This window comes from Tenrec ecaudatus, chromosome 11 (genome assembly GCF_050624435.1).
Source record: "Tenrec ecaudatus isolate mTenEca1 chromosome 11, mTenEca1.hap1, whole genome shotgun sequence".
Lineage (NCBI taxonomy): Eukaryota > Metazoa > Chordata > Mammalia > Afrosoricida > Tenrecidae > Tenrec > Tenrec ecaudatus.
The window spans coordinates 86,069,403-86,096,650 of NC_134540.1; the positions used below are offsets into that span (position 1 = coordinate 86,069,403).

Consider the following 27,248-nt stretch of genomic DNA (forward strand, 5'->3'; position numbering starts at 1 on the left):
AAGGTCATCCCTCCAACCAATTAGATAGTTTGCGCCCGGTAACAGAGACACATGATTCTCTCTCCCACACCTGTGCTCGTTCGTGCCTTCTCTCCTCTCTGTCTCTCTGGGAACAAGGCGCATGTCTTGTGAGCCCGTGCCCCTGACAACACCTGCCGACCAGGTAGCTCAATGAATATTTATGACATTCCCATTCGGTCCCTAAGCAGAGACTGCACTTACCATGGCACAGGAGCATTTGCTCCAACGGCAAGCAACTAAGAGCTAAGTTAGTAAGAGAGAGACAGTGATCCCTTGCCTCCAAAGAGAAAACGTATTACCTGTAGAATCAGTTCCTGAAGTTGAGACTGCTTCTGTTTTATTCTTTCAAGTCTTCTCTGTCTCTCTACCTTCAAACGTAAACCACAGAAATCATCACGATCTGAAGAATGGAGTCTGGACCCTACAAAACCCCGATCAACACGCAACCTCAGCGAGCTTCTTCCCTTCCCCACGGCACCAGGAACAAAACCAACCATGTGTCCTGGATCTAACGGTGGGGAAACAGCCAGCTCCAGAACTCCAGGAAACAAGCAGATGGTTTTGGTTTTAAATCGTGACAAATGCACACCAGATCTTCAAAAGTTCAAGGAAAAACACAGCAACAAGATGACACTTTCCCCAAGAACTCTTTTGAAGTCTATATATATATATATAAAACAGGATATGTACAGGGATTTCTGTTGGGTTTCAAATCTGCATTCTACTCTCTTCTCGTCTCTTGATCCTTCAATCTGGCTAGATAGGTACACCCACAACAAAACACACCCCACAAACCTGGATTCAGAATTTATCTACGCTAGCATTTAACAAGTATCTGAGGGTACCGACCACCACTCGCCCTCTAACAGTAGCTAAGTGCCCGCTCGCTCAGTGGTTCAGTCGGGCTCAGCAAGCTGTCCCAGCACGCAGCGGGGAAGAATCGAAACGATCAGAGACACAGGGCAACAGGACAGCAAGAGGAGCCAATACCCCTCTGCTCACCTGGGCCGGGGCGGGCACAGGGAAGTGCGAAATGGTGCAGCAAAACCAACGTAGGCAAGAGTTGCCCGTGGTGTTGACAGCAACAAGACATACCCTTCTTTAAGCAGAATTCCTTTTCAACACACACACGCCGGGGGGAGGGGGGGAGGGGGGGCGCACGATTGAAATGAACTGGTAGCAAGCATCACCTCTAAATTTTGACATTCCTGAGCCGAGTTAGTAGGCAGGCCGATCCACTTAATCTCCTTCTTCTCCTTGGAGATAATGTTCATGGCCATTAAGACGTTCAAGGCATCATAGACTCGTCGCCGTATGTTCTTCTGGTCATAAGCCTGATGGAGACAGAGTATTTCTCTCCCAACAAGAGCCAACGCAGCTTGCAGGCAAACCTTTGCACTGTCCGACCAGGTGAACTGCCTCGACTCCTTCCTTCATCCATCTATCCCACAAGGGATGTCACCACTCTAAGGCCTAGCAGCATTGTCTTGCGGAACAATTCAGCCCTAAAGCCACAAGGCGGGGCTGAGTAAGGAAGGTGTTGGCACCCAGGTGGAGGTGTCAGGGAGCCACAGGGGCCCCAGAGCAAGGTGTCAAGAACCAGTGTGACCCCAACCAGGACATCTGCACAGAAGACACGGCAGGGGCAGTTGGGGTGGTCCATTCTGAGTAGTCATCAAAAACCTACCTACATTTCATGGGGGTCAAGTTTCTCAGGGTCAGACAGGAATCATAAACACAGACAGGGAGAAAGCTAGGAAAAATCCTGAGGTATTGGGTTGAGATGTTAGCCACGCGTGTGAAGTCGTGTGTGTGTGTGTGTGTGTGTATAAACCAGATTGAAAGGGCTTCCAATGTCCAAATCGACTGATTTTTGAGGATCAAAATAATAATAATAATAAATAGCAATCTTAGACGCCACTGAATAAGATGGGATCATTATTAACTGCCATCAAGTTGACTTCAACTCACAGCGACCCGTTGGGTATCCTTCGCCAATCTTTACAAAAGCAGGCGCAAAGCTGATTCCGACTCTTAGCGACCCTAAAGGACAGGGCAGAACTGCCCCTGTGGGTTTCCAAGGATGTAACATTTTTTTTAACGGGAGTAGAAAGCCTCACTTTCTCCTGCAAAGCAGCTGTTGACTTTGAACTTCTAACCATGCCATGACGTTAGTAGCCCAACTTGTAACCCATTCCACCTCCTTGCACAATAAGGTTCGAAAGAGTAGATCATGGACCTATGAATGAACGTATGGATGGGTGGATCGATGGATGGAGTGTTTGCATTTCAGAGCAGAGTTGCACACCATGTGTGACCTTTCTTCCAAGAAAAGCACCTCTGGGTGGATTTGAACTGCCAACCTTTGGGTCAGCCAACCTCTTCACCTGTGTGTCACCCAGGAACAGAGTCTATCAACAGAGACTGGTGGAACCTACCAACGCCGAACTCTCAAATGGTTCAGGAAAACACATGTGTCGTCCTGCCTTCTGCACCTTTTCCTGCCCATTCAAAATGGTTTGCAATGAAAAGGCAAGAGTGGGCTAAGAAAGGCGGGCACGTTGCCTTCTGAGGAGCCCGGCCCCGCATCCACTTACCGATTCATTTGGCAAAATGTGGTTGTCAGCAGCACTGAACTCCGCAACCAGCTCGTCTGCCACCTCGTTGTAGGAAGTGGTTCCTTTCCGCTGCACCTTCTCACAGACCTTCATGGAAAAATGTCTCAGACCCTTGCCATTCTTCTCCCCTTTCCGGTTGCGTTTCCTTAAAAAAATACAGAGGAAATCATAGGTAGCTATTGGCATTCTTCAGAGCCAAGCTTGAATCAAGGCACACTTTCACCGGAGGATGTAAACAAATAAACCTACACAAAAAAGAACCCCAAGTGCACCTGGTGCATTAACGGGGTTCCCTCATTGTTCCAACCACAGGGAAGTTAGCTCACTGAAGGAGGCTTTACATGGTTAGTATGGGTGTTCATGTTTGGGGTCCCCCCCCTTCCTTTAAAGATCTGAAAATGGGCATTTAAAATAGAAGCTAGACCTCATGCCTGCTTCTCCAAATGCCGGGGGGGAATGGTTTAGCCATCCAGAGAGATGGGGGTCAATTACATTACAACTGATAAATAAATATATATATACATACATACACACATATGTATCCATTATCCAAGCACAGAACATACATTTTTTTAAGACATTAACGGGCACCAGAAATTCTGGGAAATTTTGGCATAGACTTAGCAATTTTTTAGGGGAAACTTCACTTGTATAACCCATACGAGAATGGGTGCCAAAACTGATTAAAAACATCATGTGTGTTTCAGATGGAGGGCAAATCCACATTTCTCAACTATTTGAAAAGTCAGCACATTAAAAATAAACCCCGAAAGGGGGAATAAATCCCTCTTGGTTTCTAATTGGCTAAATTTTCTAAAACAGACTTGACGATTTGTTTTGTCTCATGACCAATAGAGACACAGTCTTTTTGTTTTGGTTCCGTTTGGTTGTTTCCAAGGAAGGATATATCCAGCTGACCACAGAGTGCTCACCCCGATGGAGCTTTAATCCCCAGGGGGCTGGGCGAGCCGCTCTGCATGGGGCATAGCCCTGGGCACCTTGAACGCTCCTTACAGCTGGGGGGGAAGATGGTGCAAGAGCTAGCGGCGTTTGCTGCATCCTTCCTAAGCGGTCCTTTTCTGGTGCAAGCATGAAAAGTTTACAAGTTACCACGGAGCTGATAGAGCCAGCTGCTGCTGCTGCTGCTTCTGTCAAAAACGGATGGAAAACAAGCCAAAAAACCTTTCGAGGGCAACCAAACACTTTAGCACTTCTTACACCAAAACACTACGGAGGGAGGAGCTCCTGTCCCTGCCATCTGACTTCTCATTTACTGAGGTGAAAGTCAGTCTTGGAGGAGGGGTCCCTTCTGGACAGGAACCAAGTGCACATTCTTCCCATCAGAAACGGACCGGTTTCGTTAAAAGCTCTGAAAAAAATCAATCTATTGCGGGGTGGGGTGGGGGTGGGGGGAAGAGGACCTATTGCATGATCATACAACATATTTGGCCACAATGGGGAACGTTTTACTATTACAACTCTAAGCAATGCGGTTAATTCTAATAGGTTGAGAGGAATATTGCTCACCCAGCAGACCAAGGTGAGGAGTCTGAAGCCTGGTTCTGGGATACAAAGTGTGTGTTAGGGGTGTGTGGACTTCCTACCAGGATAGTATTTGGCGCTGCAGGTCTCTGAGGTGTACCAATTACCTACAGTTAAAAAAGACAATTCAGAATACAATCAGAAATCTCCCATAGGCTGCCATTAAAAAAATCACTTGCTTATTATCTACAGCCACTGCTGTGTTTCATTAATCACAAAGAATTAGATAATATGCATGATAATATGCATCCCCAAGAGCGAGCATCGTCTGAAACACGGACAGGTATCCTTCCATCTGTTTAGAAGTTTCCCCTTCGCCAGCCTCAGGCATCTTCTCAAATTGAACACATGTGACAAGACACCTCAAACAGCCCAAACAAGCCCGGAACAGAACGCACACCTGCAGTGCGAAGGAGACGCTGATGATGTGGGTAGGTGGGAAATAAGACCGTCGAAGGGGTGGGGAGGGGTGGGGAGGAGGAGTGGGGTATCCCAAGTCAGAATTCTGTGTAAGGACCTTCACCAACACTTGTGGTTTTCGTCTCCCTCTTGCCTTTCAACACCATGGCCCACGGACAATTGGCCGACGCTGAAAGCACACACAACACGGCTCTGGAAACGGAAGCACACACGGAAGTAGAGGTGGGACTGCTCAGCTCTCAGCTCAGGCGGCAGAACCGCCAGCCTGTTGTTAAAGCAGACAAGTGGGCTGAAAGCTAGCAACAAGCACAGGGGCTCCGCATCCCGACAGCTCTGTGAAGGGGGCAGGGTCAATATACATCTGACAGCAACGGGGACCGGCAGGGGCCAAACAAATCCTCTCCAGGCTGCACCGAGGCCACTGATCATCAGCCTCACGTGCACCAAAGTCCTAACCGGACCCCCGTGGTGCTGTCTCCGGTGGTTGACCGTTACCTGTTTCTTCACTGAAGGCAGTGAAGAGGTGGGCCTTTTGACAAGGTGTTTGGTTTAGCTCCCCTGGTTAAATACTAACTTCTGGGAGAAGTTCAGCATCGCCTTGTATGGCCAGGTAAAATTTCACCTCCTCCTCGGTCTTGTTGCATGATCCCCCGTGTCTGAATGCAGGAGCCCGAGGCGAGGAGCCAGTGACGGTGCTCAGAAGTACCATGTTCAAGGTACACGTCAAGTGAGTCCATTTACCACGGAGCAAAACGCCTCCCGGAGTGCAGTGTCTGGAGAGCTTAAGAACTTTCCGTTGAATGTATTAAAACCCCTGAGTGCCATGGGGAGAGCAGAGAATCTGCCCGGGGAGATTCACTGTGGCAGATGCGCCCCTCGGTTACTTAAGCCAGCTGCTCCCCTCTCCGTCCCCTCTGGAGAGGGATCAACGTATTACCTGCTGCCGTGACCCCAGGAACAGCTGACTGGGGGCTTTTGGAAATGATCCGGCTCTAAGCCCAGATCACCTCGTTCAATGTTAACGGGCGTCCACACAAGCATGTAGCCCATGAAGAGAAAGCTCCTTTGCCTGTAAATGTCATATTTGCATTTCCGTCATAAAAGATTCATCCGTTTGTCCAACTGCAACCCGCGCCTCAGCGGTAGGTCCTGAAACCCCACTGGTGAATTTTGGTGGAAATGAGACCACGAAGAGAGCAACACACACACACACACACACACGCATGTGACTGGGTGCATCCTTCTGCTCTTTTAGGTCCATGTCCCCACATTCATGCAAAGTGGGGTTCTGGGGGACAAGGTGAGATGTGGCCCCAATGGTTTAAAACACACTGAAGACCCATCTTTTCAAACAGTTATGTCTGTTTGCCACTTCAAATTGGCATTCTCGAGCAAGTCCATGGGCAGCTTCCCCAGGGTGACTTCTCTGAAGGAGAGAGCTCTTGCCTGAGCACTGAAGCAGAGCCAACATAATTAGGTAGAGAGCCAACTCAGGGACCCAAACCCAATCCAAACCCACTGATGTGAGGTCAATCTGGACTCACGGGGACCCTGCAGGGCGCTTCCAAGCACGTACATTCTTACGGGAGCACAGAAGCCTCATCATTCTCCCCCGAAGCGGCTGGTGGTTTTGAACTGCTGACTTGGCGGTGAGCAGCCCATCACTCATCCTAGAGCACCACGTGGGGCTTCTTACAACTCAGTGAAGACCTTTTAGATATAATTTTGAAAAGGACCTCAACATGTGTACCCTTCTCCCAGAGAAAAGGGCTTACTCCATAAACCCAATCTCGTGACTCCGTGAGATGCTAATCTGGGTTGACCACCAAGACAAAATGACCCTCTCCCCAGAACTATGTTCATAGTCTGTCTGAACCTCCAGTCAGAAACAACTTAAATGGTTCTGCAGCAAGAACAGAGGATCACAGGGCCAGGTACTCGGTATACAGCAGGTGCTAGGTGCTTATTAAAATGGACCTGGCTGTAGGGCTGGGAGATTAACAGGTAAAGAATGGGGCATTTGGAATCCCTTTTTAAAAAAATCAGTTTATTGGGGGCTTTTACAGCTCTTATCACAATCCATACATCCATCCATTGTGTCAAGCACATTTGTACATATGTTGCCATCATCATTTTCAAAACATTCTTTCTACTTGAGCCCTTGGTATCAACTCGTTTCCCCCCCTTCCCCTCCCTCCTCATGAACCCTTGATAATTTATAAATTATTTTTTCTCATATCTCACACCGACCACTGTCTCCCTTCACCTACTTTTCTGTTGTTCACCGCCCTGGGAGGGGGTTATATGTCAATCATTGTGATCGTTCCCCCATTTCTCCCCCCACCTTCCCTTTCCCCTCCTGGTATGACTACTCTCATTAATGGCCCTGAGGGATTTATCTGTCCTGGAGCCCGTGTTTCCAGCTCTTATCTGTACCAATGTACATGCGCTGGTCTAGCTGGATTTGTAAGGTAGAACTGGGGTCATGAAAGTTGGGGCGGTGGGGTGGAATCGTTAAAGAACTAGAGGAAAGTTGTATGTTTCAACAGTGCTATACTGCATCAACTAGCTCGTCTCTTCCTTGTGAGCCTTCTGTGAGGGGATGTCCAATTGTCTACAGATGGGCTTTGGGTCTCCATTCTGCACTCCCCCTCATTCACATCGATATGATTTTCTTGTTCTAGGTTGTAGATGCCTGATACCTGATCCCATCTACACCTCATGATCATACAGGCAGGTGTGCTTCTTCCATGTGGACTTTGTTGCTTCTCAGCTAGACAGTCGCTTGTTTATCTTCAACCCTTTAAGATTGGGGTCTGTTTTTTAATGGTAGATAAGTACACTGGGGACTTTAGTTCAATGACAACGGGTCGGTACTGGCTCATCAATTTTAACAATGGGGGGAAATGAGAGGCATGGTTAAGAATCAGTGTACTTTCTGCTCGCATTTTCTGTAAATTTCAAACCGCCAAAGAGTCCACTTGAGAGTGAATGGTCAAATCAACATATCCAGGATAGCAGGCATTCAATCATCCAGCCTTTGGAAAACCCTACTGACACGTGGCTAATCCTGAGCTCTCCCTGCACTGCACCTAGCAACCACAGCTTCAACCACCAGTTTGTGGGTGTGTTTTTGCTTTGGGTCTGTTTGTTTATGGTTTTCACCAGCGTTTGCTGTAGGTGTAGGACACTTGGCTGTGGGAATAAACAAACAGAAACACTTGGCTGTGGGAATAAACAAAGAGAAAAAACACGCAGGCACGCAGACTCACAAGCATCCCTGGGTGTTGGTTCAGAGAGCACAGGACACACACCAGGCTATGTGTCCACAATGCTGTCGTCGGGGAAAGCCAAGCTGTGAGTGCGTTCTGTGCTTCCACGTTAGCGGTTTTACGTGGAAGGAGCCACAGAAAGCTTTGTTGACTCTGAGGCATGCTTCCTCCTGCACGCCTCACCTCCCTGGAAACCCCAGGGAAGGAAGTTCACTGTCGGGATGCTGGTACGGCTTGCTGAGCAGTGCTGGGGTGTGGCAGGTACTCTCTCTCTCTCTCTCTCCCCCCCTGAAGCTATCTGGGAACAGAAGTTTCTACTCCTTTTGCAGCCGGAGTTGATCAATGTCCAAATCTGCTTTGTCAGCATTTCTGCCGGTGCCCTCGGCAGTCAGTCGTCTCCCAGTTCGAGGGGAGCCCTCCTGAGCTGGCTTTTCACCTTGGTCCCTGTGAGTGGGCACTCTCGATCCATCTCGGAGTTGCACGTCCCACAGGCAGGCTCCAGATAAAAAGCTGGATGGTACTGTGAGTAAAGTCAGGGTTCACATTTCCTCTGGGTAAAACAAGGGCTTACACGTTGGGCTGCTAACCATGAAGTCAGTAGTTTGAAACCACCAGCTGCTCCCCAGGAAAACGATGAGGCCGGCCCTCGCCTCCCATAAAGAACTTTGGGTTGGTAAGGGTAAAACACATACACATCTCTGTCCAGGGTTTCTGACATCTACTCAGCCCGTCACCTCCCCTGCTCTGCCTTTCGGGATTATCATGATGGCAGAAGACTGGGCTGAATACAGACACCCTATACATGTCACAGAGGAATGTTTCCTATTGTACACACACACACACACACAGTACTCTATACTCTCGACAACAAACATTACGGACCAACGGAAACAGAGGCTCTGTGGAGAGTGTAGGGGGAAATGTGCAGTCTAAGAGACTGGGAGTCGGAGGGAGCCAGCAGGTGAGAGAGGGAGGAAGTTGAGGAGGGGAAGAACAAATGGGAGGGAGAGTAGGAGGGGTGTAAGAGAATGGGCAGCATTAAGAGCTGAAGCCTGAGAGAGGGGGAACAGGAGCCAGGCTTCCACCACCTGCAGTCACCCCGTTCCAGCTGGAGTGGCCGCGCTGTCGTGGGTGAGCTGTCTGCTCCGAGCAGGTGGCTGATCCTCACCTAGTGCTGGGTTACCATCTGCACTGGGAAACCAGAGAGCCTCAGGGGAGTGGTTCCTATTCCCGGGGGCTCGCAAGGATGGTAGCCCGGGGATATGGGAAGAAAACAGCCCATGGATGTCGGCAGGGTCTTGGGCACTCCCTGGTGGCATGGGTCTCCCCTCACATAATGCTACTTCTCCAGGAAGATGGGAGTTCAGTCCTCCCCCACCCCCACTTCCCGTGAAGGCACAAGGCCTCTCCTTGGTGGGGTGCTGGGGTGGAGGTGGGGAGCCAGGCACTGTTGCCCCAGAGCCCGCTTAGGTGCCAGCACTTTTTAAAGTCAGTTCAACAGTCCTGGAAGACAGGCAGTGTTGGATTGCTCCGGTGTGAGTGGAGGTTCAGAGCATGTAAGAAAGGCAGCTTCTTGAGGTCACAGTTGGAAGTGGCAGCAGGGACAGAGTTCAAACTCGGGCGCGGGGCTCCAAGACTCCTACAATTCCCACCACACTAACTACTCACTGCCATCGCGTCCATTCCGATACTCAGCCAGCCTGTAAGCTCAGGGCACAGCCACCTCTCTCGGTTTCCTGACGGGAGCAGAAAGCTTCACCTGTCGCCCTCGGAGAGGCCGGTGAGTCCCGGCGGCTGACCTGGAGTTTCGCAGGCTAACTCAGAACCCACGGAGCCACAGGGCTCCTCAACACTGCGCGGTTGCCTGAGGACCCTGCGAGCCGGCCTGCCAGCCTGGGAAGACAGCCCGTCTGTGCTCTGAGCGTCGATCTGCAGGTGGTCTGGTAATAGCCAGCCTGGCCAGTCTCCCCCAGGGCACGGCTTCCCCACTGCCCGAGAGCAAGCCGAGCTTCCTGCCTGCAAAGTGAACACCCAAGCCTGGACTGAGAAGAGGGCAACTACGGGTATGGGGGCCCTGTGTTTGCATCTTGACCTCACAGGCCCTGAAGCTGGAAATGAAAATCACCTCAGCCATAGGGTTCCATTCACATAAAGAACCCCCCAATTAGACAAAACTAAACTGCCCCAACAGAGCCCTGGTGGCGGAGTGGGTTACTCGTTGGGCTGCTACTCCCAAAAATCAGTAGTTTGAAACCACCAGTCGTGCCGAGGAAGAAAGACAAAGAGTTACAGTCTCAGAAACCCCCAGGGGCAGTGCCAGTCTGCACTAGAGGGTCGTTGTGAGTCTGAATCGACTCGATGGCATTGAGTTTGTTTTGCTCCTGAAAGTACCCTGTGTGGCGAGGTATGGCCAGGTGCTAGAGGAAAGGTGGTTTTATAAAGAAGGGGTTGTCTTTACCCCAAAAAGCTGCTTCCTGCAGTACCTTCTGTGGGAGTAGTCCGAATGGCTAAGGGCTCAGCTGCCCCCCAAAAGGGTTGGTAGTTCAAATCTACCCAGAGGTGACTTGGAAGACAAGCCTGGCAAGCTACCTCTAAAAAGTCTCACACCTTGGTAACCCTGCTACTCTACACACGTGGGGCTGCCACGGGTCAGAATCATCGTGACAGTAACGAACTGGAACAGCAGTCGTGGCTGGTTACTAACGGGCAGCAGTCTCGGGATTGGATCACGTACCCAGCAACGGGCACAGGCACAGCCCTGGCTGTGCACCAAGGGTGCTCCTGCACAAGGACGGGTTTATTGACTTTTCAAGTTACATAGTTAATTAAGCAAAACACCAGTGGCAGAACTAATAAGGATTATTTCCCCATGCTAAGCACCGCTGTAATATCGTGTATGTGTGTACACACACACACACACACAGCAGTTGCGCACTGGGCTGCTAATGTCAGCCATTCAAAACCACCAGCCACTCAGCAAGAGAAAGACAGGGCTTTCTACTCCTGGAAAGATTTACAATCTCGGAAACCAACAGGGCCAGTTCTACCCTGTCCTACAGAATTACCATGAGTCCGAATCCACTCGATGGCAGTGGGTTTTAATACCTTACACAGCGGTTATAAAAATCGAATCGCATGCCTTCGTGAAGTGAAACAAAAGGGGAATTTCTGACTTACATCAAAATACGACACTTCAAAAAGGCAAATTCAATGCCATCGAGTGGATTGTGATTGATAGCCGACCCTCTAGGAGGGGGCAGAACTGTCCCGGAACCGCACATCTTTACGGGAATGCAAAGTCTAGCCTTCCTCCTGCGGAGCAGCTGGTGGTTTTGAACTACTGACCTTGTGGTTAGCAGACCACCATGTAACTCACTATGCCCCCCAGGGGCTCCTTCTGTTGAAAACCTACAAAAGCTGGCAATGTGGCTGTTTAGACTTTTACGTGGTTTGGCTTTTATGATTCTGCAAAGCGAAACTATATCCCAGGTAACTGCCAAGGCGGTTGGGGTGTCAGCACTGGTGAGTGGAGAGCCGAGATCCGAATACCATCTCTTTCCGCTAAGCCACACTACTCCTTGGCCCGGTGCATAAGCACAGACTCAGACTAATGAAGAGTCCTGTCGGGGTGAGCAGTGCTGGTAGACGGCCAGGTCCATGCCGGAACGCGGTTCTAAACGCTGGCAAGCTCGGGTTCTGAGGTACTACAGGGAGCTCACCCTGAAAATGGAATCGGTACTGAAATTCACTTAAAAGGATCTGGAAAAACTCATGAGCACAGAAGAAAGGAAAGGAAAATAAAGGTCAAATTATGAAAATGCTCAATGTACTAGTGGTGGGCAGCAACTGTTCCTAAAAGGGGGAAAAGATTTATACAGAAAAAGATATGCCCCCTCGCCCCCAATTGAGATTAAAGACGAATGAGCAGGACAAAGCCACAAAGAGTCCTGCCCACCCGTCTGCAGAGCTACTGGGTCTCTTCTCACCCCAAACAAAGCTTCCCTTCCCGCCAAAAGCTGACGTCACACCACACGCATTTGGGGGGGGGGGACGACATGATGAACGGGACCCTGGGTGTGGGCGGTGCAGGAGGGGGCTGGGGGTGGAGGAGACATTCCCGGCTAATCTTTACAAAGGACAGGCTTGGCTGGAAGGGTCATAAAAATGCAAACACACAGCCCGGCACAGACTAGAAAGCAAGGGGAGAGAGTAGCAAGAATCCACACCCAAGTCCAGATATACTGCCCCTCAGTCACTAGCCGAGGGAAACACCACAAACCCATAATGCCCTCTGTCATCTTTATGCACATATAGCCTTCCTTGAAGACGCTCCTCACAAAGAGTGCATCGCCGAAGACTCCCCCAACCTACCGACCTACCAGGAGTCCTGACTGCCGCCTAGAGGCCCTTGCAGAATTCTGTTTGGGATAATTCTTGCCTGTGATGAGTGACTAGAGCCCATCAGAGAAGAAAAAGGAACAAAGGACACAGAGAAAGCAAACAACATCATGGAAAAAAGCCAGTGTTGATGGCATTCAGCAGAAACTGCAGACTGCTCAGGGATGGGGAAAGAGGGAGGAGGGGGAGGAGACTGCCACCAAAGGGTGCAGCTGCCCGCCCGCCTGTGGGTGATCAGAGCTTGGAGAAAGTCAGCTTTCCTCCTGCTGTCCTCTGCCGCTGGCAGCCTTACGAGCTGCCGGGGATCCTTGCCATTTCCTTCTGGAAATTCTGGCCACTTTCTGCTCCATTTTCCACAATCGGCCTCAGGTGCCCACCTCACTGAGTGCACAGTTACTGGGAGGAAGCAAACAAGACCCACGCACACACAAGCACCTTGTGAACGCACACCTCTTCTTCGGACACAGGCAGCAGACGCTGCATTAACTGTAATGCGCCTGGAGTCACAGCCAAGGGTGAGAAGTCAAGCACCGCCAACCACTCAGCAGAAAGCAGTGAGAGGTTTGGGTGGGGGTGGGGGGATCCTCACACAGGACCCCGTCTCAGCACAACAGAAATAGGGGCAGTAGCAACACACCCACTAGTCCTACTCCTGATTTACACGTTAGGATGCCAACCCGTGTGCCAGAGCATCGCAGCCCATCCTTGTCAAAAGGCGCCTTACCACTTGCTGTGCAATGTTGACATTGGACTGTCCAAAGGTTTTTGGCAGGAGCTGCTTTCCAAGTGTGTTGACTGCAGAAGGATGAACAGCTACCAACGACACCACACCTGCAACGTAAAGAAACAGAGGGTTATGGAGCAGCACTTTCCCTCTCCAAATTCAGGAAGACAGCTCCTCTGAGTGAGGACTCTCAAGCCCGAGAATGGAAAACACGTCCCCACCTTCAGTATTTCAGATCTTGAGGTTAAGTGCAAATCCCTCTGGTTGGGCTTACTTCTCAACTTTCAAAGAAGGGGAAGGCTGAGTGTGGGCAGGATTACAACTATGATATTACTCCCTGTGATTTTTTTGTCATACGACAGGTTGAAGAAATGTTACTGATGTAATTAGGGTTCCTAATCAGTTGACTCTAAATTAATCAACAGGCAGACGGCCCTGGGTGGACTGACTTTCATCAGGCGAGCCCTTGGGAAAGACAAGGGATGGCACTAGGCATGTTCCTTAGGCTTTGAAAAGCCTACTGCCACATAGTGGAGAGGGGCATCTGACAGAACCAGTTTGCAGAAGGCACCCCAGTCAACAGACCTAGCGTAGTCCACAAGGGCAGCATTCCACACCCTGTCTCAAGTTGACACCAGATTGTGTAACTTACCACTGACATGAAAAAATTGTACAGTTGAATGGAAAACTGATCTACTCTGTAAACCACTTTCTAACCCATTGAGAGCCATCCATAGAGCTTAATCACCACTGAAGGCCAACAACCGGCCAGAAAGCAGGGACCCCCAAGACTGTAACCCAGGCCACACGCACACGACTGTGCACACACTGTTGAATGGGAAGCTCCCTTGTGTCAACTGTCGCCTAAGACACGATCAAGAAGGGCTTCCCAAAGTTCACGGAAAAATCCTATTACCTTCCAGTTTCATTTTTCCACAACCTTTTTAAAGCCCCCTTATTTAAAAATTATATTAAAAAACCCCAATGTGTGTCTATATCCTAACATCACAGATCTACAAAGAATGCTTTTTGAAAGATTCCGTATGCAACAGAATAAAGAAGACTGGGAGGCTTCCTACCCCCTCCCCAGGGTCCTGGTTTCTCCACAGCTCTAGGGAGGACAAGGGAGAAGGGGGCTTTGAAGACATCTAGGGACTCACTAAGACAGGGGCGCAGAAGACTTGTGGGAACAGTTACACAGCCGCCGCCCCCACCCCCCATTCACACACAAATGCCCAGAAAGGGCTGGCAGATAACAGAGCCCTTGAGATTCTAACTGAACCAAGACTAGCTGCCCCTGGGCCGATTCTGACTCAACAAGACTTCAGGTGTGGCCTAGCAGAACGCCATTTCCTCCGCTTTTTTTTGTTTCTTAGACAGGAATGCCATTGCCGCCAGGCCTTTTCTCTAAAGCACCTCTGGGTGGACTTGAATGGCCAACCATTGGATTAGCAGCTGAGCACACTAAGTGTCTGTACCCTTGCCCCAAAGCCCAAGCCCACAGCCACTGAGCTGATTCCGACTCACACAGACCCTACAGGGCAGAGTACAACTGTGGATTTCTGAGACTAACTCTGCATGAGCAGAAAGCCTCATCTTCCTCCCACAGGGCACCTGGTGGTTTCAAACTGCTGGTCTCGAGGTCAGCAGCCCAATGTGCAACCCGCTCTGCCACCGGGCCTTCGTTTGAACTTCGAGGCTGTCTATTCATTTAAGCTAAACAAACGTGTTCTTTAGATCCAGGAATCAGGAGAAGGTGGCTTTTAAAAACTCTTCAATAGGCATCTATGGCAACCATATGGTAGACTTTTAAAGTGATGATGAACAGTTAGTTTTCATCCCAACGTGTTTCTATGCAGTCGCAAAACAGCTGGGAGATCTGTGGATGCTCTCGGGTGAAGCAGGTTGTTGGCAAACCTGGGAGAGGAAACCTTGCACCCTTAGGGCTGTTTCTTCAAGAACAATCCGGTTTAATTTCTCACTATCACCACCGATCCAAAACCGGCCACTCTCAGGAAACCCTCCACCTTTGTCTCCAGCCAGCATCCCCGGTGGTGCACATTCTGATGATTGTTTATGAAGCCGCAGAACTTTCTGGGCTACGTTGTCAGGGGTGGGTCTTGTCCTCAGCTCTCCGCTCCAGTCTTTTTCTCACCACACCTACAAACCCCTCTGCTTCCTCTAACACAGACTTGTGGCGTGCCGTGATTCTCACTCACAGTGCCCCTATGTGGCAGGGCAGAACTTCCCCCATCGGGTCTCCCTGGGAAGAGGCTGGTGGGTTTGAACCAAGGACCTTTGATTGGCAGCTGTGGGCTTACCACCAGAACCACCAGAGTGAACAAAGACTGTCAACCACGGTGTGATGGACCAGCCCTGACAAGGCATCAGGCCTCGGCTGCTCTCAGCGGGGTTTGGTTTTATTTCCTTTTAGTGGGAGAGAGAGGAGGGGGTCCCCACACAAAGGTTGAAACCAGGATCCAGTTTTGCCCTTTGTTTACAGGTTTAGCACCATCCCCGGCCCCGCCCAGGGTAATCAAACGATAACCTCTGATTAGCCGGCTAGGCTTGCAAATACAAAACCGCTTTATTCACAGGGGCTGGGGCTCCGGTTTTTAACCATTTACAACCCAAGCGCCGTTTTCTCTATACGTCACTTCTTAAATGGGCTTTGTTGTCACACAGCATACAGGGCAGTTCATCTTAATAGCCGAACATGACCCAAGCAGAATCATGAAGTTAATTAGGAAATACGCCTTCTTTCTTCAGTTCAGATGGCTAGATTATACTGATAGATTTTCCAACCAGCAAGTGTTTAGATTCATTTGAATTATTTCCTGTAATGAAAAGGAGGGGATTGGCCAAAGGGAGAGGTGGGGATGGGGTGTTTTATCTATCTGGTTTGGGTGTTCAGCCTGCTAAAATTTCAGAACTGTATCCTGAAAACTAAAATGTTGCTTTAGATATGGGAAAGGGATTTTTATAAAACAAACTTTTTTCTAGGTGACAGTAAAAAAAAATTTAATAGGTGGCTAGACGATGATTCTGACTCACCCAGCGATGAGTAATTAGTAAGCTTCCAGGAAAGCTGGACACACACACACACACACACACTGTTTGTGTTTTGTTTCTTTTCAGTTTGCAAATTATTCCTTAATTTTTCAGAGCCTGCCTCTGGAAAGGAAACGATGCTGCTTACAGAGTCAAGAGAGTTCGGTTGAGCTCCCTCCAGTGAGCACTGCGTTTCACAACTTTGTGGACATCAGGCGCACGCGTGGCAGTCAGAACCTCCTCTTCAACAGAAACAAACTGCCGGCAGGTCCGTCCACAAAAACCAGCCCAATGCACAGTGTCACAGAAACACCACGCCAGAAGCAGGACTACCCGTTCTCCTGGAGCTGTGTGTTCGGAGACCCACTGCGAGCCCCGGTTCCGGTCCCAGAGATATAGGAACAAGGGGTGAAGGGGCAGAGCTGTGAGGCGCAAGTGGGCGTGGGGGCTGAGGCAGCCAGGGAGGAGCTGGGGGCTGGGCTCCTCATCTCGGCCCCTTTCTTCCCATCTGCCTTGCCCAGAAATCGGCCAGCTGGTCTGCCTGCCACCATCTGCTGCTGCAGCCAGGGTCTCGCTCCCTCCTGGTCAATGGGGGACTTTTCACTGCCCTCGGTGCCAGCACAATAAAGCCCTGGGGTGATTCCTAAGGGCTTTCCCAACTCAGACGATGGGGAAACAAGCAGAGAAGGAAGTGTCCCCCCCCTGTACTTTGAGGTCGGACCCACCTCCACAGATGCTCCAGGCTGCCCTGAGCTGCCTCCCTGCCCCACCAAGGGTCCCCTTTAGAGCCTAGGCCGGGCATCGGTCCCAAGGCAAGAGGTTTCCAGGTCAGTGCTGTAAGAGGTACCTATTGGGCAGCTCACTGCAAGGTCGGCTGCTAACTGAAACTACCTTTCTCTACTCCCAGGGAGAAAGGATGGGCTTTCTACTCCCAAACAGAATTACCGTCTCAAAAACTCATGCGGGCACTTCTCCGTCCAATAGGGTCACTATGGGAGTGGGTACCTACTCGAGGACAGTGCCTTTGGTTTTCTGAGGTGACAAGTGATGTGCTAGCCACTGGGGACAAAGCAACAAGCAGTCCTAAACGGAAAAGAACCCGAAGGGGCTCCGGGAGCCCGTGCCAGAAACCAACAGAGTGCTTGGGGTCCTCATTCCCCCCTGCGGCTCCGTAGCCCGGCCTGCTCCGGGCTGTGACTGTGGAGGGGCACTGGCGCGAGGAAGTCAGGAGAAAGCCAAGTGTACAGGGAGGGGAAAGGAGACAGGTATCCAAAAGGTGTCCGACTCCTCTCGTCTCCAAGGTCCACACTTAGAGGGGCCTGTTCCGCCAAGTGGGGCAGGGGAGGCTGGAGCACAGGCTCAGTCCCTCTACCCCCTCCAGGCCTGCTACAACCACCCCCACCGTTCTGGACCCCGAGGATGAAACACCCAGGCGCCTGGGGACGGTGGCCTGAAGGGGCTGGGATCCCTGGGCTATCAGCATACTAGGCGGATGGGTGTGGGGTCTTTAGAGGCTTTCACGCAAGAAGCATGATAGTACTTGCTCTCTAACGCACTGTCATTGAGTCCATTGAACTCGTAGCAACCACTCCAAAGGATGGGGTTAGGACTGCTCCTGAGTTTCCAAAACTGTAACTCCTAGTGGGAGTCGGACGGCCTCTCTTTCTCCTGCGGACCTATGGGTGGTTACATACTGCTGGCCTTGAGGTTAGCAGCCCAATGTGTAACCACTAGCCCAACACGGCTCTGGTAGAAAGCACCTTATTCCGATATGCCTATAACTGACTCATGCTATTTTCTCATGTTTGCTGGCAGTTCCTTACAGAGAGAAAGAACAGGCTTAAGCAGTGGAGGTAAACAAAAGTTGCAGTTCCCGAGGTGCCTGGCCATAACCCACCGACCCTGGCCTCCTAATCAGGCCCAGCTGGCAACTACTGGGGTCCTGGTGTGGTGCTCAGCCCAATTGGCATGTCTGAATCTATGAACACCAAGTACAGTTTCTGGGTGCCTTTACACCCAGAAATGGCACATGGTTACACATTTCTGCAGCTCTGCCAGATCTACCCATTAAAGAGATCTAGCTGATTTACTGATAGTGTGTGTGCGCGCACATGCACGTAATTCCATGATAAGACACTGAGTACGTACATATCAGTACTGGATGAAAGTGTCTACTGAAACTCCTGATGCGTGTGTGAGCTTCTCTGGATGTGTATCTGCTCATATGCCTTGGTATTGCCAAAGTGGTGTGCCCCACAAGGTGGTCATTTCAATCCACACAACGCTCCTTTGTTTGGGCCAACTGTTAACTTAGGAAGACTTGTCACTTTGTGTCAGCATCAAGGATGGGAGAGGCAGCCCTCGCTTTCTGCTTAATGCGCAATATAAATTGGAACGAGGGCCATCTTGGGCCGGCCTATTCTTTCTTTTAAATTGCTACAACCAATCTTTGTGTGTGTGTAGGGGGAGGTGGGTGAAAAGTTAACGCTTTCAATTTAAAGTGGATTCAGGGGGGAAAAAAAAGAGGACCTGATGCAAGGGGCTTAAGTGGAGAGCAAATGCCTTGAGAATGATTGGGGCAGGGAATGTATGGATGTGCTTTATACAATTGATGTATGTATATGTATGGATTGTGGTAAGAGCTGTTGGAGTCCCTAATAAAATGTAAAAGAAGAAAAGAGAAAAAAATGATTAGGCCAAAGACTATACAGATGTGCTTTATACAATTGATGTATGTATATGTATGAACTGTGAAAAGAATTGTATCAGCCCCAATAAATTGTTTAAAAAAAAAATAAAAATAAAAAAATAAAGTGGATTCAAGTTATATAACCCGATCTGGAAAGCCCACCCACTGGAAATAATACCGCCTCAACTGGACAACTTTTGTGTTTATTACAGAGTTACATTAAGAAGAACGAGAGGCCAAACACATCCTCATACCGTTGAACCCAGGCACTGTCTACTCGGATGAGTGTGGTACGGAGAGTGCACCCTCTCCTCTCAAGGGCAGAAGGCTTGGGAGGTGTGGGTGTGGGGGTGGAGAGCCAAGGCAAACCCATCAAATTCCAGTTCTCACAGGTTTCAGGGTACCACTCCTTATGGAATGAGGAGTTCCTTTCTTGGCAAGAAATGGAGTTTAAAAAACATAGATGATTTGAGCAGTTGTAAACCATTAACCAAGTAAGGACTCTAGAGACTACATAAACACGTACCTTTCGAATCATTGATCATATTCCAGTCAGATCTCTAGTGTGAGGGAACCCAGCCCTCACACTAATCATGGGTTTGGTAAGGCACGACTGAACGGTTAAAGTAGATGATGGCTGTAGTGAAGTCACAGAGTAACAGGGGAGAGGGTAAAATGAAGGAGCCAGACATGCTTCACGGCAGCACGCTCGCCTCCTGGACAGCCATGACCTCAACAGCCAGGTCCGCGCACAGCGTGGACAAGAAGGGCAGGAGAGCTCTCTTTACCTCTGCCTCCAGCGCTGGCTGGCTTGCTTGTTTACAACCTGTAGTTTTTTCTCCACTAAATTCCAGCAGGGGAGCAGATGTTTTTACTATCATTCCCCCTTCTGATTCAGGCTTAGTTTTCTGAGCTCTGTCTAAAATCTCATCAGCCTGATCTCCATTCTGCCTGTCTTTCACCAGAGTCAAGGTCGGGCAGCTTAGCGGCTTCTCCTCACTACTCTGCTGGTCTTGTTTCTTTGCTTTCTCTACCTTTGGAAGGAAGGGAGCTTTGTGGCATTGTCTGATAACCTCGCTTTGGGTCCTGCTTCCTCTAGTGCACTAACACCTTTAGACCTGTGGGGGCTGCAGTCCCCCGAGGGCATACCGGTTTTGGCCATGAGGTACAGCTCGGAATCAGAGGCTTTAGCTATCAAACCAATCCCTGTTCCTTCAGCTTTTCCTAAAGTTTCATCACCTAATTCATACTCATTCAAAGAGACTTCAGCTTGCTTTTCTAGATTTGGATAGCTCACGCAAGAATTCTCACTAGATTGATAATCTTCATTCTCTTCCTCCTGCCAAGGTTCTAAAACCATCTTAACCTAAGCCCGCAAAGACCATATCCCCACAAGGATATTCTCCCCATCTCTGTGTGCTTCTTTAAGTTTACAGTGACTTCCTCCCAGGTCTCTACATCGAAAGTCCCTTCCTCCGGGAACCATGGATTTTACCTTTTTACTACTTTTAGAAAACACTGCATCTTTTTCTTCGTTACTTTTACATGTGCCCTTGGTAATTTATACATCGTTATTTTGTCATATCTTGCCCTATCCGGAATCTCCCTCTCCCCCACTTCTCTGCTGTCCATCCCCCAGGGAGGAGGTCACATGTGGATCCTTGTAATCAGTTCCCCCTTTCCAACCCACTCACTCCACTCTCCCAGCATCGCCCCTCACACCCTTGGTCCTGAAGGTATCATCCACCCTGGATTCCCTGTGCCTCCAGCCCTCATATGTACCAGTGTACAACCTCTGCCCTATCCAGCCCTGCAAGGTAGAATTCGGATCATGGTAGTTGTGGGGAGGAAGCATCCAGGATCTGGGGGAAAGTTGTGTTCTTCATTGGTACTACCTCGCACCCTGATTGACCCATCTCCTCTCCTAAACCCCACTATGAGGGGATCTCCATTGGCCGACACTTGGGCCTTGGGTCTCCACTCTGCACTCCCCCTTCATTCAATATGGTATGTGTATGTATACACACACACACACACACAAATCTTTTTTTTTTTTTGCATGATGCCTTATACCTGGTCCCTTTGGCACCTTGTGATTGCACTGGCTGGTGTGCTTCTTCCATGTGGGCATTTTTGCTTCTGAGCTAGATGGCCGCTTGTTCACCTTCAAGCCTTTAAGACCCCAGACACTATCTCTTTCAATAGCTGGGCACCATCAGCTTTCTTCACCACATTTGCTTATGCACCCATTTGTCTTCAGCGATCCTATCATGGAGGTGTGCAGCCAATGATATGATTTTTTGTTCTTTGATGCCTGATAACTGATTCCTTTGGGACCACGCAATCACAGGCTGGTGTGTTCTTCCATGTGGACTTTGTTGCTTCTGAGCTAGATGGCCGCTTGTTTATCTTCAAGCCTTTAAGCCCCCAGTCAATATCTCTTTTGCTAGCCGGGCACCATCAGCTGTCTTCACCACATTTACTTGTTCACCCACTTTGGCTTCAGCAGTTGTGTCGGGAGAGTGAGCATCACAGAGTTCCAATTTAATAAAAGAAAGTATTCATGCATTGAGGGAGTGCTTGGGTAGAGGCCCAAGGTCCTTCCGCCACCTTAATACTTAACCTATAAATATAGACACATCGATCTATTTCTCCATCCTCCTATATATATTTGCATGTACATGTCTTTGTCTAGACCTCCATAAATGCCCTTTGACGCCTAGTTCTTTCCTCCATCTCCCTTGACTTTCCTCCTGCCCTACTATCAGGTTTACTTTTACCTTGCCCCATTGTCCTCTTTAAAATGCTCATTCACTATTTCCACTACTTATCTGCCAATCCCCACACCGGATGCTCACTCCACACAATTTTCTCGATTCCCTCTACTTTCCAGTGGGGCCGTCCAATTGTTATACGGGGTATAACTCAAAAGAGTTCTTTTCATACTGCCATGCGATGGGTGCCATTTGTGGGGGACACCAGCCCCTCACACCCTCACGGGTTCAGGAAGCGCAATTATACAGTTAAAATATATCAAGGTCATCGTAAAGTCATAGAGAGCAAGAGAGATAGAAGGAGTAAAATAAGGAAGGCAGACACATTTCATAGTAGCATGCTCATCTCAGCCCTTCCTGGTGGTCCATGTGGGGATGTGGGAGGAGAGAGGGCAGGAAGAGTTCTTTTCCTACTGCCCCACGTTGGGTACCATTTTGGAGGGAAGCCTCACACTAATCACAGGTCAAAGTTAATGGCCTGGCATGAAGGAGCCTCCGTGCCCCAAGTTACTGAGACCTGAACAGTGAGAACTGTGGAACTTACTTCTTGCAACGAAGCCTTTAATAGGCTATACAGAAAGCATTACTGGCACCAATCAATCTGACAATACGTACGCTTTTCACAAGAATGCGACTCGATAGTCTCGTGTGTAAAGCTGCCTTATGTGCTCGCTGTAGGAAGCATCATCATAAATGAAACTGCTCACAGTGCCACTTGCCATAATTGCAAATTGTTCACTTGCATTAACCTTGCTCTGCTCAAAAACCTTTCTAAACAGCATCCTCATCCTAAAGAGCAGGATCGGGGGGGTATGGATCCCAGTGGTGATGAAGAGATCAGATTAGAAGCATCCGACCCACTGCCACAATATAGTGTAGAGAAGTCTGGGAATCACAAACAATCAAGCAAGTCAGAGCTGGAGGGAGAGATGAGATTAGATCCAAAGAAATACAAACTAAGAGAGCGAACACAGAAGATGAAGTTCAGGGAGTGATATACCAGTCAAGAGAAAACCATCACAGAAAATAGAAGCAAAGAGGCAAAGTATAGAAAAGCACCTTTACTTTCAAGTGTAGAAGGAGGGATTGCAGAAGGAGAATTAAATATTAGAATGTCTTATCCTGTTTGAGTTTATTATCAGACTGCCCAGGAAACACCCACAAGGAATTCACAGTGCCTTCTCTTTTGAGTTGCTAAAAGATCTAAACAGGCGGTCACTGAATATGGCCCAGATTCTCCTTTTGTAATTAGCACGATAAGGTCTTAGACAGAATCTGAATGCTGGATCCCTGCTGACTGGAGAGCTTTGGCAGAAGCAGTCTTTATCCTTCAGAATTTTTGCAATATCAGATATGGTGGGATGAAACAGCACATGGACAAGCTCATAAAATACCGAGAATGGGATAGCTACAGGAATGCATCAGCTGCTAGGGGGTGAGAATTGCATCAGTTGAGTCACAACTACAGTTTTCTGAACAGGCAATAGCACAAGTACGTGAGGTTTACCAAAGGCTTGGGAAAAGATAATACCATCAGAAGAGAGAAGGCCGAGTTATACAGCTGTAAGACAGAGAAATGATGAGTATTATGTAGACTTTGTGTCCAATTAGAAAATTCTGTGAGCAAATGTGTAAGAAATGTGCTGGCAGTGAAAAACACAGTTCACAAGCCATCTTATGACTTCTCTAATAACACTGTAAAAATGTCTTGCATCCCTACAGGGAACAGAGCATGCTGTTAGATAATCTCAATATGCAGGAATGTAGGGACATATGAATATAGGGCAAACTTACTAGCTGCCAGGCCTGTGACTAGTGAGAAGGGCTGGTCTCCACCCCCAACATGGGGCAGTAGGAAAAGAACTCCTCCTGCCCCCTCTCCTCCCACATCCCCACTTGGAGCACCAAGAAAGGCTGAGGTGAGCATTCTACCATGAAATGTTAATGACTTCATTTTACCCTTTCTTCTCTCTTATTCTCTATGACTTTACGATGACCTTTATATATTTTAACTGTGCAATTGCACTTACTGAACCTGTGATATAGTGTGGGGTGCTGGCCTCCCCCACAATCTAGGTTTTACAGGCTGGCTTCAAAGATTTCTTAAATTACAACAGCATACGGTCTACCATTTCCCCTGATGTAATTTCAACCAAACATTTTAAAATATTGAAAAACCTAGCTAATATTGAGAGCTATTACTTTGCCCAGCACGCTAGATAGATGATTTCCTGGTATGTCCAGAAGAATCACTGAAATGCAGCACCACTCCTTGGTTCTTGTGTTCTGAGGGTGAGAATGACCTTGGCGAGTCCTAAACCAGGCTGAGCGCACACACTACCCTCACAGCAAGCTGGGTCTGGAGACCAATAACCAAGGCTACTTTCTCACATACTGAAGAGCAATGTCCCAGTCATGCTACCAAAGTGAAGACACGCCATTCTCCATACAGAAAGTCCTGGGCACCACATCCAATTTCAAGTGAGCTCTCTCAGGCAGCACTGATGAACCAAGGCAAACTAACTTAGAACCACGTCCACGAGAGCATAGGAAAGGATGTATTTTAGAGGTAATCCACACCTGAAGTCCAAGCGGAGGTGTATCACAGCACAAAATAGCTGCCTCTAAACAACAGCTAGGATTCATTCATTTCACCCTCACCTGCCATAATCTGCACACCCATTTGCCTGGATGCAATGCTATGTAAGACTTAAGATTCCTCCATTGCAGAAGGGCTACTGCAACGGTGCCACCTACTGGTGACATACGAGGGGGGTACCCCCCCCCCAAAAAAAACCCAGAATTTTTTTTCAAAATTTTTTTTTTCTTTAACAAAACAACCTCATCACCTTCAAAGTACTCTCCATTACACTTAATACAGTTGTCAAGTCTGCAATTTTATTCTTGGAAACATTTTTTCAGACATCTATTTGGATGGCTGACAGCTCCACCCTCATTCTATTCTCTTCACCTCTTCTACGTTGTCAAATCGCTGTCCTTTCATGTCCCTCTTCATTATGGAAAGAAAAAGAAGTCACACAGAGTGAGGTCAGGTGAGTCAGGTGCACGGGACAAGAGATTGGCATAGTTTTTTTCCCTCCAAAAACCGGCACACTGAGATGGCTGTGTGAGCAGGTGCATTGTTGTGGTGGCAGAACCAGTCCCCATCTGCCACAAATCAAGCCTTTTGTTGCACACTGTTAAACTATGTGGTAATTCCATAATCTGGTATCATCTTAAGAGTGAAGGGGTGGAGTTTAGCCTGTCAATCAGTTCACAACTTGATGACCTCATTGACAAGTCACATGGAGCTAGGCTGATAGCAGCCAGAGCCTTGGAGCTGGAGGAGCCGTGTGGAGACCACTGCCTGCGATGTTGTTTCCAGCACCACTGGATCCACAAGACTTTCCTTCCACCTACTGGCCTGTGATCTTCCGGCATTCGGTGTCATTGCATGTGTTATGCGAGTCTGGAAAGGGCTTTATAGACGGAATCAGACATAGGGGCTAATGTTGGACTTATGGACTTCATCTGCACTGGGTTGGGGTGTTGTCTCATTACACAATTGCTCATTGGTATAAAGTTCTCTCTTACAAACAAGAGGATCTCTGCACTTGTTTCTCTAGTCAACCCAGACTAACACACGCTATGTTTTCAGAACTTTTAAATAGAAACCTTGATTAACAGTCTGACTTCATGGAACAAACTCCAAATGCACTACAAATTGGCATTTTCAACCACTTGGGAAGTTGACAGAGGTCAAGAATGAGGCTTTTCATCAATTGACATTTCATCTTTTTTGAAATGAGAAAACCACTCGTACACTTGAGTTTTTCCCAAGCAGGAAACAAACTTTCACAACTGCCTGCTGTTCTCTTAAATCAGCCATCACAAAAAGTGAGCTTCGAGTGAAATTGCTTTTATGTAAAATTCACTGTGACCAGAGAGAACCTTCCCAGGCAACACCACTAGGTGCACTAACTCAGAGTTGTTACATGCTCGCCTAGCGGGGAAAAATGCGTACTACGAAAGCTTGGCCCAGTGTAGCTTTTTTCCGTATTTGTGTGGGGGGGGAGGGGAGGGAGAGGACGACGAGGACGACGAGGTATTCCCTCATATATTCCTGAGATGTTTCAAAAGCACAGCCCAACTTTTGAGAATCCACATAGGCTCATTTAAACTAAAAATGGGCTCCAGATGACTGTTCCAGCCTAATTTCTTCAAGATAGACCACACAGAGAACTGCAAAACTACCTATCCTCGAGTTCCTGCGACCAACGTTTAACTGGAGGAAAGAGCCATCCTCTAACCCAGAAACCTAGCTCACAGGTGCAGAAATGCTCATATGGTGCTGAAAATAGACGCTGTGCTTCAAATGCTCTTTACGTCCACAAGGTCCCTGGGTTGTTAGTGGAAGTGGTTTGCACTGTTCATTACTGACCTAAAAGGTGGGAGTAGTTCAGACCCACAGAAGAAAGGGCTGGTGACTGCCGGGGTAAGCCCCGCCAAGAGTTTTCTTGGCAGTTCTACTCTGAAACCTGGGGCTGCCCGGAGTCAGAATCAGTTCAGTGGCCACGGACTTGGCATTTGTCTAAGATGAAGGGTTGGAGCAGAGCACAGGTTTATGAATTCTGTTGAAATTTCCTATTGAGCCCATTGTAAGAGCCAGTTGAAGATTAAAGGTCCCTGGTGGTATATGAGTGCTAACCAAAAGATCAAAGGGAGAAAGTCTTGGAGGTCTACAGCCTAGACCACCCCCGGGGCAGTCCTACGCTGCCCCAGGTGCTGTCCCAGGAGGCTACCTACCGTGAGACAGAAGTCCATTCAGAAGTGCCCCACCACCTGCAGCAGCAATGGCCTCAGCCCCTCATTCCTAAAACGGGACTCCTCATTCTGCTCCCAGGCTCTGTTTGGGCTCTCTCACAACTTGTGTTGGTGTCTATATGTGTTTGGAAGGGGGCGCAGCTCATACAGAACTAACCACGCTTGAGTAACAGTGCATCTTGCACTCTCCATCACTGCTTAAATCTCAACTCTCTCCTCCCTGAGAATGTTTGTCTAAAGCTGAAAGGTACCATCCTGACACAGAAGAAAAACCAAAGATACATCATACGAGAACATCTTCAAACTGTCTGTTTAACAGTTTGTACCACCCAAACCAACCACACCTACCGAGACAGAGTTGACTGTGACTCAGAGTGGCCCTGTCCAGGGCTCCCGAAACTACCCCTCGTCACAGGAGCAGATGGCCCCATCTTTCCCTGCGGTCAACAGCTCAACGACTAACCCCTAGTGTCACCAGGGCTCCCCAGGTACTCCTGTGAGCATTGCACGCCATCAGAAGAAATTTGCTGAGTCATGTAGAAAGTGTGGCAACAAAAGGGCCTCGTGGAATGGCTGCGTGAACAAACGCAGCAACGCTCTATAAACAGAACGTGGTGTAGGTGTTCTCTCCTTTTCCCAGTAAAACCACAAGACATATGAACTATCACACAATAAAAGGTTAACAACAGCATTACAAACCGTAATGCAAGTGGTTCTAACTACTAAGAAATACGGATGCAAAGCAGCACACATAATAAATAAAGGCGTTAACTGTAGCAGGAAATGGAGAGGCATTCACCAAAGCAAGTTCTGGGAGCTGGAATTCCAGACTGATTTTATATTTTCATTTGTGTGGCTAGGTACAGTTTGAGTTGTTTGTTTCTTTAACCCTGAGCAAGCATTATTTTTATAATA

The 27,248-nt window shown here is 48.7% G+C and overlaps 1 protein-coding gene across 3 annotated transcripts in view; it reads right to left on the reverse strand.

The window, feature by feature from the left end:
* Window positions 1-27,248, reverse strand: part of TFDP1 (transcription factor Dp-1) — a 107,459-nt gene that overhangs the window by 11,953 nt on the left and 68,258 nt on the right. For all 3 annotated transcript variants that reach the window (XM_075563386.1, XM_075563389.1, XM_075563387.1), the window contains exons 4-8: window positions 12,996-13,102; window positions 4,167-4,288; window positions 2,619-2,784; window positions 1,212-1,355; window positions 321-389 (exon numbers count right to left, since the gene is read on the reverse strand). In XM_075563386.1, the coding sequence (XP_075419501.1) occupies window positions 321-389; window positions 1,212-1,355; window positions 2,619-2,784; window positions 4,167-4,288; window positions 12,996-13,102 (608 nt within the window). The remainder of the gene's footprint in view (window positions 1-320; window positions 390-1,211; window positions 1,356-2,618; window positions 2,785-4,166; window positions 4,289-12,995; window positions 13,103-27,248) is intronic.